Raw genomic sequence first — 12,457 nt, forward strand, 5'->3', positions numbered from 1 at the left:
AGGGTGACCCAAACCACTCGGAATGTATAGGTGGATAAAAGGGACCAAAAAGACCTTCTACTAACAAAATCACAGCTTGGTGTAATTTGCCTACTTAAAAACAGAAGAAAATCTGCAATAATTCAGCTATAAGCAGGGCCGGATTACCGACCAGGCAACAAAAGCAGTCGCTTGGGGCCCCATTCAGAGTCAAAGGGCCCCCATCAGCACATAAACCAGCCCTCGCCATCCTGTCAGCGGTGGCTGGATGGTTTAATGGTTAAAGGGACTCTGAGCAGTGCAGTAACTATGGAAAGATGCATATCATTTTAAAGCGCTCTTTCTCCTCTTTCCAATGATATATAAACAGCTGCCCTATGCCTTTTAGTTTTCGCTATTTTCGCGATCGAAATCGCGGCCACAGGATGACTCTTCTCCAAAGTCGGCAGCTTAATTCAGCACAATGCAATGAACTATAAGGTACCCAGGGGGATATAATTACAAACTTCATGCTGGTAGGTGTGAGGATGTAATTAATTAGTTGTGGGTATGCTTAAAGGCATACCCACAGACACTGCTTGGAGTCCCTTTAAGGGCTCTGCCTCTGACACAGGAGACCAGGGTTCGAATCTCGGCTCTGCCTGTTCAGTAAGCCAGCATTTATTCAGTAGGAGACCTTAGGCAAGTCTCTCTAACACTCCTACTGCCTATAGGGCGCGTCTTAGTGGCTGCAGCTCTGGTGCTTTAAGTCCGCCAGGAGAAAAGCGCGATATAAATGTTATTTGTCTTATCTTGTCAAATGATGCCGTGCGCTGCTGATTGTCTTCAGAGCCAGGCTCTCCTCCTAGGTCCACCTCCTGCTACTGTGTGCTCTGCCACTGCCCACTGCGCCCTCCCTTCCCACAGAGAACCACAGCTGCAGCAAGAATGATAACAGCAGATGGCAAACGCTCACTCACCTATCCATGATCCAAGCGATAGAGATCCTGTCATCTGAAACCCATCTGTCTCTTCTACAGTGTAGCCACTCGCTCTGAACTTCCTGATTCTCAGATCAGACAGGAAGTAGGAAGTAGTAATAGTAGCAGTAACAGAGCGGCAGCACTCTAGGAGACAGATGGGCTCCGGATGACGGGACCTCTATTGCTTGGATCGCAATAGGTGAATGTGAGTCATCTGGTGCTGTCATTCTCCCCCACTGCGGCTGCCTTCTCTGCTGGACTATTGTATTCACTGGGATGGAGGCTGCATGGTGGCTGTCTAGTTTGGGAAGAAATTGGTTGTTCGGTGGTGGGGGTGGTTATGTAATTCAGTCTGGGGAACGGCTTCCAGTTTGGCAGAGTCCAGAGCTTTCTGCTATTGCCAGGCTGGAGATGCAGGGGGAAAGTGCTGCTGCTGTGATATCTGGCGCCCTCTTCACAGGGGTGCCCCAGCCCCTGAGTGCAAATGACCCAGCCATTCATCCCTCACTCTGCATTTTGCCGCTGCTATTCCCTGCATTGTGCACTCACAGAGGAAAGCGGGCTGTTACCCATAGCAACCTGTAGCTCGGCTGCCCCGGTGTGTGCGGCATGTTGTTGTGCAGCTGCATCTTCTGATTCTATAACGACATGATGGGGGGCCCAAAACAGTTACTTTGCTTAGGGCCCCATTTAGCCTTAATCCGGCTCTGGCTATAAGTGAACATTTGTGATTACCCACAATGCCCCGCTACTAAATATGCACATTATTCCTTTTCACCCTTGGTAAGTCAAGCAAGCCTATAGCTTTAAGTTTTACACAGTCATATCAAACTCACATGTGACAGCCTATTTCAGATGTTTGGTCCTCATCAGTACATGGCAGGGATTGATAAGGCTGTATGAGATAGGGCTTGGACCAGTACAACAGAGTAACCAAGCAGCTCAGGGTGACCCAAACTACTAAGAATGTATAGGAGGATAAAAGAGACCAAAAAACCCTCCTCCTACTAAAAAAAGCAAAGCGTGGTGTAATTTTCCTTCTTAAAACAGAAGCAAATCACAAATGTTCACTTATAGCTGAATTATTGCAGGTTACCCACAATGCACTGCTACTGAATATGCAAATTATCCCTCTTTGCCCTTGGTTTGATATGACACTACCTCTTGCTTGGACCGGCCCTGGGGGCAGGGCGCTGCTACTTGCTTGAAGGTTGAGGCAATATATATATATATATATATAAATATATATATATATATATAAATATATATATATATATATATAAATATATATATATATATATAAATATATATATAAATATATATATATATATATAAATATATATATATATATATATATATATATATATATAAATATATATATATATATAAATATATATATATATATATATATAAAAATATATATATATATATATAAATAAGATTCCTGTGTACACATCATATATACAGTCGCAATCAGATGTGTATATCAGACTTTAAAAATACGGGGACTGCTTTATTGAAGCAGCACAAGTAACTAATTTTGATTGGTTAATTTCATTTTTGTGGACTAAGCACAGCTATTATGGTATGTATAAATTATTTATGATGACTATTATCTGAGAAATAAAACATCATATTTCCTATTTTAAATTACAGTTTAAATTCATTAGGAGTCGGAGCATTTTTTCCCGACTCAGACTCCATAGCCCTGCTGAAATTATGTAGTATTGACCCTTTTTATCCATTTCCTGCTCCCAAACCATTTTCTGCCAGGAAAGGGTTTGATGGCTGCAATTCCTTATTAGTGATGCTTGTTTTTAAGGTGTGTGTGTGATTAAGATTTCAGTCAGAGCAAATGATGTGCATGCTTGTTCGGAGCGGATTGTTAAATATATAAAGGGCAGAGGATCAGAAGGACAGCCAGGCAATCTGCATGGTTTAAAAGGAAATAAATATGGCAGCGTACATATTGCTCACTTCAGGTGTAGATGCCTCAAGATCCCTTCTGTGTCATTGAATTTACTGCACGCATTCACACTTGTTTCAAAGGGGAAAGGGAGTTCAACTCATCCACAGCAATACTGATCATGTGCAAGTGAGATGGGAAGGATTAGTCAACTATCTCAAGGGCTTGTTCACATTAGGGGTGATTGCCAGCGCTAAAAAAAACAAAAAAAAACAAAAAAACAAAAAACCAAAAACCGAAATTTTAAAAAATTGCCTTAAAAGCGTTTGCTACATAATCATATACACAGCATAACATTGCACAATCTATGTAAAGTATTTTTATAGGCATCCCTTATGAAAAAAATTCAGTAAATATTTGGCGTTTTGTTTCTACAATTGTTTTCTATTGCACACCCTGAATAGGAATGACACAAACAGCAATAGGACCTCCACTAAAAACTGCAAAATGCATACAAATTGACTTTACCTCCAGGTACAGGCAGGTTTTAAACTGATCGGTAAAGTATGTGCTAACATGCCGCCTAATTTCCATGAGAATGGCCATTTTTGGTAAATTTAATGCAAATGACCTCATAATTTACCTCATGAGGTAAAACATGACTAAAACCTAACAATTGCTGAATGTCATTACCTCATGAGGTAAATGAGCTCACATGAGGTAATTTGATAACCCTACCAGAATTGAGGCTAATTGTATTCATTTCTGGGGCAAAGAGTTCACTTCCTGACTAGCAGCTTTTTTTTCACTTCTTGACGTTAAACAAAAGCGCTTAGAAAAGCGCTTACAAAATGGCTCAATAAATCGCTCAGAGCTTGCGATTTATAATGTGAACAAGGCCTAACCAGCTGACAGCCATGCAGACCAGCTTTCACAGCGCAACATATTTAGAGCTACGGAGCCATGATATGAGAAACAAGAGTAATTACAGATCTCATTTCCTACTTCTCAAAGAAAAAAAAAACATTTTCTCAAACCTCCACTGTAGCGTTAGAACAACTATGAAAACCAACCGCAACAGAGACCTATTCAAGTCTAGTGGCCCAGTAAGGACCACGGTGCTACCTTTGACAAAGAGACCTAAAGCAGCACAGCTGAAGGAGTTCATAGCATGATGCAAAGCCACACAGTAGCTCTGCCCTCAAGTTCATTAAGAGGGCAGGACACAGCGGTCGGATTACAGCCTACATCTCTGAAAGTCTTCTGCAGAAAGGAGCTTGTAGAGGAAGACAGGTGAGGGATCTTAGAGAGGTTAAATCAAAGAAAACCTCAGCCAGGCGGAAAGGGCTTATTCAATGAGAACAATGGTCTGTACTGCTGCTGTACATGCCTCTTCATATTCATCAAGGAGGAGTCAGCCTGCTGACTAAGGGCCTTTTTCCACTAGCCTGCGATTTGCGATTTGCTGCTGATCGCAAATCGCAAGGTACATTAAACTAATGGAAACTGCAGCAGCAATTTCCATTAGTGCGATCCGATTGCGATGCGATTTTGGTCAAAGCGCAATCGTCGTCCTGCCGCGTTTTGTATGCAATTGAGCTGGACTATAATGAGTATAGTAGCTCAATCGCAATCGCATGGTGGAAATTGAAACGCGATTGCGATCGCGATCGGAATCGTGATCGCAATCGCATTTCATAGTGGAAAAGAGCCCTTAAGGGTTTCTAAAACTTGTACAGCTGATAACTTCTGAACACCTTTTTTTTCCCTTAGCGGACACCTGCAGTAGCCTATAAAGAAATAAAATACATATAAAAGTTAGATACTTACCTCAGTAGTGGGAAGTCTCCAGATGGTCCAGAGGCTTCCTGAATCCACATACAGCCCACAGGGTCTCTATATTAGGGGTGCCACAGTCAAATACAAAGTGGGCCAAAATTGACCAATGGTTCTAAGTCGCTGCCAACCTCAATGTATATCTCCATACAGTTCCCTGGTATCTAGTGGCTCTCATCCTCCCCTATACAGTTCCCTGGAGTCTAGTGGCCCTCATTCTCTCATTCTCCCCTATACAGTTCACTGGTATCTAGTGGCCCCACCCTTCCCTATACAGTTCCCTGGTATCTAGTGACTCTCATCCTCCCCTATACAGTTCCCTGGTGTCTAGTGGCTCTCCTCCTCTATAGTTTCCTGGTGTTTAGATGTCCCTGCAATTGTTGATCTGCATTAAAAAGAATATGCATCTCATTGTCAACCCTAGATTTAACCCATGATATTTAACCCTTGACTAATGGGCTGTTGGATGTAAACCTTTTCCCATGCATTTTTTTTAGGGGTCAGGAATGAAACTAGGGACTCAAAAATCTAATTTTTTGCTTATTTTCCAGCCATAGAATTTGCATCATATTTGCACTGTGCCAGTCAAAACCATAAGGAAGTGCATTGTCTATTCCAATGCCAAGTGGGATACAATTTTAAAGTTGCAAGCTCTAAACTGGATGCTAATCACTAGTGGTGACCAAAGAGTTACCAAGTCAATGAATGAGCATCTCAGCATCTCACAGACTAGCTCTAAAACAGACAAATCAAAGTTGCAAGCTGCTCGATGATCAGCAGCCGCTGCCTCTGTTTGGGACACAGATTCCCGCCCTGGGTCAGGTGAGCTGTGGCCTCTGATAGGGTTGCTGTGATTCCCACCCTGGGTCAGGTGAGCTGTGGCCTCGGATTGGGTTACTGCGATTCCCACCCTGGGTCAGGTGAGCTGTGGCCTCGGATTGGGTTACTGCGATTCCCACCCTGGGTCAGGTGAGCTGTGGCCTCGGATTGGGTTACTGTGATTCCCACCCTGGGTCAGGTGAGCTGTGGCCTCGGATTGGGTTACTGTGATTCCCACCCTGGGTCAGGTGAGCTGTGGCCTCGGATTGGGTTACTGTGATTCCCACCCTGGGTCAGGTGAGCTGTGGCCTCGGATTGGGTTACTGTGATTCCCACCCTGGGTCAGGTGAGCTGTGGCCTCGGATTGGGTTACTGCGATTCCCACCCTGGGTCAGGTGAGCTGTGGCCTCGGATTGGGTCACTGCGATTGGGTCACTGCTAGTCCCGCCCTGGGTCAGGTGAGCTGTGGCCTCGGATTGGGTTACTGTGATTCCCACCCTGGGTCAGGTGAGCTGTGGCTTCGGATTGGGTTACTGTGATTCCCACCCTGGGTCATGTGAGCTGTGGCCTCGGATTGGGTTACTGCAATTCCCACCCTGGGTCAGGTGAGCTGTGGCCTCTGATTGAGCCACCGATTCCCACCCTGGGTCAGGTGAGCTGTGGCCTCTGATAGGGTTGCTGTGATTCCCACCCTGGGTCAGGTGAGCTGTGGCCTCGGATTGGGTTCCTGCGATTCCCACCCTGGGTCAGGTGAGCTGTGGGCTCTGATTGGGTCACTGCGATTGGGTCACTGCCAGTCCCGACCTGGGTCAGTTGAGCTGTGGCCTCGGATTGGGTTACTGTGATTCCCACCCTGGGTCAGGTGAGCTGTGGCCTCGGATTGGGTTACTGCGATTCCCACCCTGGGTCAGGTGAGCTGTGGCCTCGGATTGGGTTACTGCGATTCCCACCCTGGGTCAGGTGAGCTGTGGGCTCTGATTGGGTTACTGTGATTGGGTCACTGCTAGTCCCGCCCTGGGTCAGGTGCGCTGTGGCCTCGGATTAGGTTACTGCGATTTCCACCCTGGGTCAGTTGAGCTGTGGGCTCTGATTGGGTTACTGTGATTGGGTAACTGCTAGTCCCGCCCTGGGTCAGGTGCGCTGTGGTCTCGGATTGGGTTACTGCTGTTCCCACCCTGGGTCAGGTGAGCTGTGGGCTCGGATTGGGTTACTGTGATTGGGTCACTGCTAGTCCCGCCCTGGGTCAGGTGCGCTGTGGCCTCGGATTGGGTTACTGCTGTTCCCACCCTGGGTCAGGTGAGATGTGGGCTCTGATTGGGTCACTGCTATTCCAAAAATTGGGCAGGTGAGCTGTGCGTTAAGAGTAAATGTTGGTTTACTGCAACCGTACAGACAGTTCAGCTTGCATACCAGGTACTGGTAGGACAAAAAAATGATTTGTAACTTATAAATTTAAAAGTTTCTTTACAAAATGTATACAAACCCCTACACTAAACTAAATGTGTTCTAATTATTGACCCCGATTTATGCCCACCCAATCCTTATGCCCAGCCAAAAACCTATCAGCCAAAATCAGATTTCAAACCTCAGCTTATACCTCAAACTGAACTTGTGAAAGCCCCACCCACTGACTGGTGAAGAAGTCCACCCCCCCAATCACTCTGTATAGGTTGGTGATGAACCCCCACTGTATGTTTGATTTCCAGTCTGGGCCTCCTCCTGCCCTCCTCTGGCTGACACTAGTAATTATGGCTCAAATTCTGGAAGCTGAGCAGCTCACAAGCTAGATCCACTTACAGGCCATTGTTAGACTTTTCATCTGTGAAGCTGAAGGGAAGGAAGGTGCCGGTACTCAGGAGACCATGGTCATGTACACTCCCACCCTCCGATACCATCTGCCAGCTGCCATACTCTGTGGAGACGGACGATCCAGGCAGGGAGTGGTCTGCTGATCTGCGGCGGAGAGAGAAAGACCTTGCAGTGAATGTCTTCTGCAGCTACAAAGACTCATCCCTTGCCACGCCCCTTGAGGCACCACAGGAAGAAACACTTGCTCTATCAGGAAGCGACAGAGTGCCATTCATTGTAAGAGAGCAGCAAGCGGGCAGCCGGGCATTGCGCTCTACAAGAGTTAGGCAGCTGTGGTAAAGCCAAGACGCATGCAAATCCCAGGCCCTGAAAGCAGGGCAGAGTGTGTGTGGTTAAATGTAATCATAGCAGCAGCCAGCAAGTCACAGAAAGAGAATACAACTGAAGACTGGGAGAAAGCACCGGCGCATGTGTGCTGCATGACGCCTAGAGAAAGCTAAAGAAGTCTTCCAACAGGAAAGCGTAACTAGAGATGGTGTTAAGTCCCTAACCACAATTATCAGCTCAGAGGCCACATGTTAAGATTGCCCTTTAGGGAACAGTTTTATTAGGTGATACAAAAGAATTAGTCGATAAAACAGAAAGGAAAATCATGGGGCGTAATGGAAGCCTGCACAGTAAAAAAAAAATTATGGTATGGCAGGGGCACAATGAAGAGAAGAGGAAGGTGAAGGGCAGAAAATACGAGGCAGCAAAGTAAGAAAGGTGGAGGAAGGGAGAGAGGACCAGGCAGTACGGGAAGGAAGGTGGAGGAAGGGAGAGAAGACCAGGCAGTACGGGAAGGAAGGGAGAGAAGACCAGGCAGTACGGGAAGGAAGGAGGAGGAAGGGAGAGAAGACCAGGCAGTACGGGAAGGAAGGTGGAGGAAGGGAGAGAAGACCAGGCAGTACGGGAAGGAAGGTGGAGGAAGGGAGAGAAGACCAGGCAGTACGGGAAGGAAGGAGGAGGAAGGGAGAGAAGACCAGGCAGTACGGGAAGGAAGGTGGAGGAAGGGAGAGAAGACCAGGCAGTACGGGAAGGAAGGTGGAGGAAGGGAGAGAAGACCAGGCAGTACGGGAAGGAAGGTGGAGGAAGGGAGAGAAGACCAGGCAGTACGGGAAGGAAGGTGGAGGAAGGGAGAGAAGACCAGGCAGTACGGGAAGGAAGGTGGAGGAAGGGAGAGAAGACCAGGCAGTACGGGAAGGAAGGTGGAGGAAGGGAGAGAAGACCAGGCAGTACGGGAAGGAAGGTGGAGGAAGGGAGAGAAGACCAGGCAGTACGGGAAGGAAGGAGGAGGAAGGGAGAGAAGACCAGGCAGTACGGGAAGGAAGGTGGAGGAAGGGAGAGAAGACCAGGCAGTACGGGAAGGAAGGAGGAGGAAGGGAGAGAAGACCAGGCAGTACGGGAAGGAAGGTGGAGGAAGGGAGAGAAGACCAGGCAGTACGGGAAGGAAGGTGGAGGAAGGGAGAGAAGACCAGGCAGTACGGGAAGGAAGGTGGAGGAAGGGAGAGAAGACCAGGCAGTACGGGAAGGAAGGTGGAGGAAGGGAGAGAAGACCAGGCAGTACGGGAAGGAAGGTGGAGGAAGGGAGAGAAGACCAGGCAGTACGGGAAGGAAGGTGGAGGAAGGGAGAGAAGACCAGGCAGTACGGGAAGGAAGGTGGAGGAAGGGAGAGAAGACCAGGCAGTACGGGAAGGAAGGTGGAGGAAGGGAGAGAAGACCAGGCAGTACGGGAAGGAAGGAGGAGGAAGGGAGAGAAGACCAGGCAGTACGGGAAGGAAGGAGGAGGAAGGGAGAGAAGACCAGGCAGTACGGGAAGGAAGGAGGAGGAAGGGAGAGAAGACCAGGCAGTACGGGAAGGAAGGAGGAGGAAGGGAGAGAAGACCAGGCAGTACGGGAAGGAAGGAGGAGGAAGGGAGAGAAGACCAGGCAGTACGGGAAGGAAGGAGGAGGAAGGGAGAGAAGACCAGGCAGTACGGGAAGGAAGGTGGAGGAAGGTAGAGAAGACCAGGCAGTACGGGAAGGAAGGTGGAGGAAGGGAGAGAAAACCAGGCAGTACGGGAAGGAAGGTGGAGGAAGGGAGAGAAGACCAGGCAGTACGGGAAGGAAGGTGGAGGAAGGGAGAGAAGACCAGGCAGTACGGGAAGGAAGGTGGAGGAAGGGAGAGAAGACCAGGCAGTACGGGAAGGAAGGTGGAGGAAGGGAGAGAAGACCAGGCAGTACGGGAAGGAAGGTGGAGGAAGGGAGAGAAGACCAGGCAGTACGGGAAGGAAGGTGGAGGAAGGGAGAGAAGACCAGGCAGTACGGGAAGGAAAGTGGAGGAAGGGAGAGAAGACAAGGCAGTACGGGAAGGAAGGAGGAGGAAGGGAGAGAAGACCAGGCAGTACGGGAAGGAAGGAGGAGGAAGGGAGAGAAGACCAGGCAGTACGGGAAGGAAGGAGGAGGAAGGGAGAGAAGACCAGGCAGTACGGGAAGGAAGGAAGGAGGAAGGGAGAGAAGACCAGGCAGTACGGGAAGGAAGGTGGAGGAAGGGAGAGAAGACCAGGCAGTACGGGAAGGAAGGTGGAGGAAGGGAGAGAAGACCAGGCAGTACGGGAAGGAAGGTGGAGGAAGGGAGAGAAGACCAGGCAGCAGGGGAAGGAAGGTGAAGACCATGCAGCACAGGAAGGAGGGCAAAGAAAGAGCGAGTAGAAGGCAGCATGGAAGGAAGGTGAGGAAGAGAAGTTGACAAGGCAGCAGGGGAAGATGGGTGAGAAGAGAGAAGAGAAGGCAGAAAACTGCTGGGAGAAAGTAATGGTGAAAAGCAGCAATACATTAGAAGGAACTATTGGAAGAGTATATCAAGAACCCCATCAAGGCAAAAGTTGTAAAAAGGGAACATGATCGATTAAAGGTGGATGGGAAGATAGGGATGACATACAGGCCAATATGCAATTAACTTTCTCCTGAGTTATCTCCTAGGACATAATTTTCATATTCTCTATAAAATAACTTAAATAGAACTTACTGTATGTAATAAAGTATTTTACAATTTAAAACATATCTAAAAGTTGGTGAAAAAGTTCTATCAATATGTTGAGTAATTTCTAGCTTGCGGGTGGTGTAAATGGCATTTTATGACAAGGTGTGAAGATATCACCTAGGAGAAAACGTTAATTGCATATTGGCCATGCAGTGGAAACTGAAATGGGGAGGAAAAGGCAGAGAAGTAGTAAGGGAGGCAAAACTGGACAAGGAACATATTAAAGAAAATTAGAAAAGAAAATGCTTCTGCCCGACACCATGCAAGATAAAGGCTCTGGTTTTGAACGATTAAAAAAACCTTGCATTTTCAAATGAAAACTTAAACACTTTACAAAAAAAAAAAAAAAGTATTAAAACTTATAACTTTACATGCAGTTCACCTCTAAACAGCTCCACCTGAACATTATTTCAGAAAATCTCCACTTTCAGAGTTCTAAGAGGTTCGGAAACAATCAGCATAGGAGGTGGCATTAGGCAAACAAGTTAGACACTGCTTATTTAACGCCCAATAAGTGGCACCGCAACCAATCAGAAACCGGGTTACCTGGGTAAACCAGAAAGTGAAAGCCCATTGGAAAAACAAAAGCAGGCCTGCCTACATGGCACTGCCTCACTCCACCTCCCGGTGACAGGAACGCAAAGTGAGTGCAGGCACGCCAGTGCTGCCCACACGGCAAGTTGGCAAACTGATCGGTGAGCAAGCTCTGCCAACTGTAGTAGGAAGTAGCTGTCGCAGCTAGCTATGCCATCAAACAGAATTAGGGCTGTTCACATCTGAACTTGGGTTGAGCTTTTGCCCTTTCATGAGCTTTCAGACTAAGTTAAATACTGAACAGTGTACTTAGGTCATACATGTCAAACTCCGGCCCCCGGGCCAAATCCGCCCTCAGAGAAAATGTGCCCCCCCCCCCCCCCAAGTGGTTTCCTCACTTTGCTTTAGGTTTGGCCCACTGTCAAAGAAGCTATATTGGATGGGAAGCCCTAGATCACCAGGGAAGCCATATGGGGAAGGTAGGGGAACACACTTAACACTAGGGAATGTATAGGGGAGGGTGGGGGCAACTAGACACTAGCGAACTGTACAGGGGAGAGAGTGAGGACCACTAGATACCAAGGAACTGTTTAAGGGTTGGAGGGTGGGTATTGGATACCAAGGAACTTTATAAGTGAGGAAGGTGGGCAGTAGACATTGAGGTTGGCCCGCAACTAGGTCCTAGTGTTAAATGTCGGCCCACTTTGTACTGGAGTTTGACACCCCTGGCTTAGATGAAGTTCTGTAATTGAAGTGTTGTCTTGTAATAGAAGAGACTACAGATTCAGTGTGGAGACCACGTCAGTATAATCTATTCAAAAAAAAAGTTGATGTTCCCCAAGTATGTTCGACCATTGATCAGAGAAAGCCACTCTGAGGTGTTGATAGCGTGAGAGGGCCACCAGCGAAGCAGTGCAAAGCTTGTTGTGACTTGGTGACCATGGCTAAGGAATCGGAGTAATTTTTGGGTACCTGGAGCCATGGTAAGTATTAGAATAAAGGAGTCGGAGTTGAAGCAATCGTGGGTACCTGTAGTCGGAGTTGGTAGTTTCATGAACTGAGGAGTCTGATTATTTTTGTACTGACTCCATGGCCCTGGTGGTGACGGCATTAGATCTGATCTCTTCAGAGCCAGTGCAGAGTATGGCAAGGGGGTAAACGTTGCGGCTCACCTCAGTATTTCATCACAGCTTGCGATAGGAGAAAATACCGAAATAGCTGGAGCCCAGATGGTGTAGCATGTGATATGACAGAAGCATACTGAGTAAGCTGGAAAGGTACTTAAAATTGCATTGCTAAAAGGAGCACCCAACCAGTAAGGCAAGTGGAGAAAACTCAGGTGTGGTGTGTCTCGCTGAAGATTTGGGAGCCAAAATGGTGCCAAATTAGGCAAAATAAATACTCACAAACGGAGGATGCACAGGGAGTAACCAACCACTGAAAGCAGGTGGAGATGCACAATCCCGACGCCACTCAGGTACCCAGAGAGGGTGGTGATGGTTGCAGTCTTCAAAACCTGTAGTAAGGTCCTGACTTGGTATCAGCCACGTA

At 47.4% G+C, this 12,457-nt stretch overlaps 1 protein-coding gene across 5 annotated transcripts in view; it reads right to left on the reverse strand.

Moving 5' to 3' along the window:
* The window catches only part of MTMR14 (myotubularin related protein 14), a 107,254-nt gene that overhangs the window by 6,817 nt on the left and 87,980 nt on the right, over positions 1 to 12,457 (reverse strand). For 3 of the 5 annotated variants that reach the window (XM_068252558.1, XM_068252557.1, XM_068252561.1), the window contains one exon: positions 7,300 to 7,455. The exons of the other annotated variants lie outside the window; for them this stretch is intronic. In XM_068252558.1, the coding sequence (XP_068108659.1) occupies positions 7,300 to 7,455 (156 nt within the window). The remainder of the gene's footprint in view (positions 1 to 7,299; positions 7,456 to 12,457) is intronic. 5 annotated transcript variants of the gene reach the window in all.

This window comes from Hyperolius riggenbachi, chromosome 9 (assembly GCF_040937935.1).
Source record: "Hyperolius riggenbachi isolate aHypRig1 chromosome 9, aHypRig1.pri, whole genome shotgun sequence".
NCBI classification, from domain to species: Eukaryota; Metazoa; Chordata; class Amphibia; order Anura; family Hyperoliidae; genus Hyperolius; species Hyperolius riggenbachi.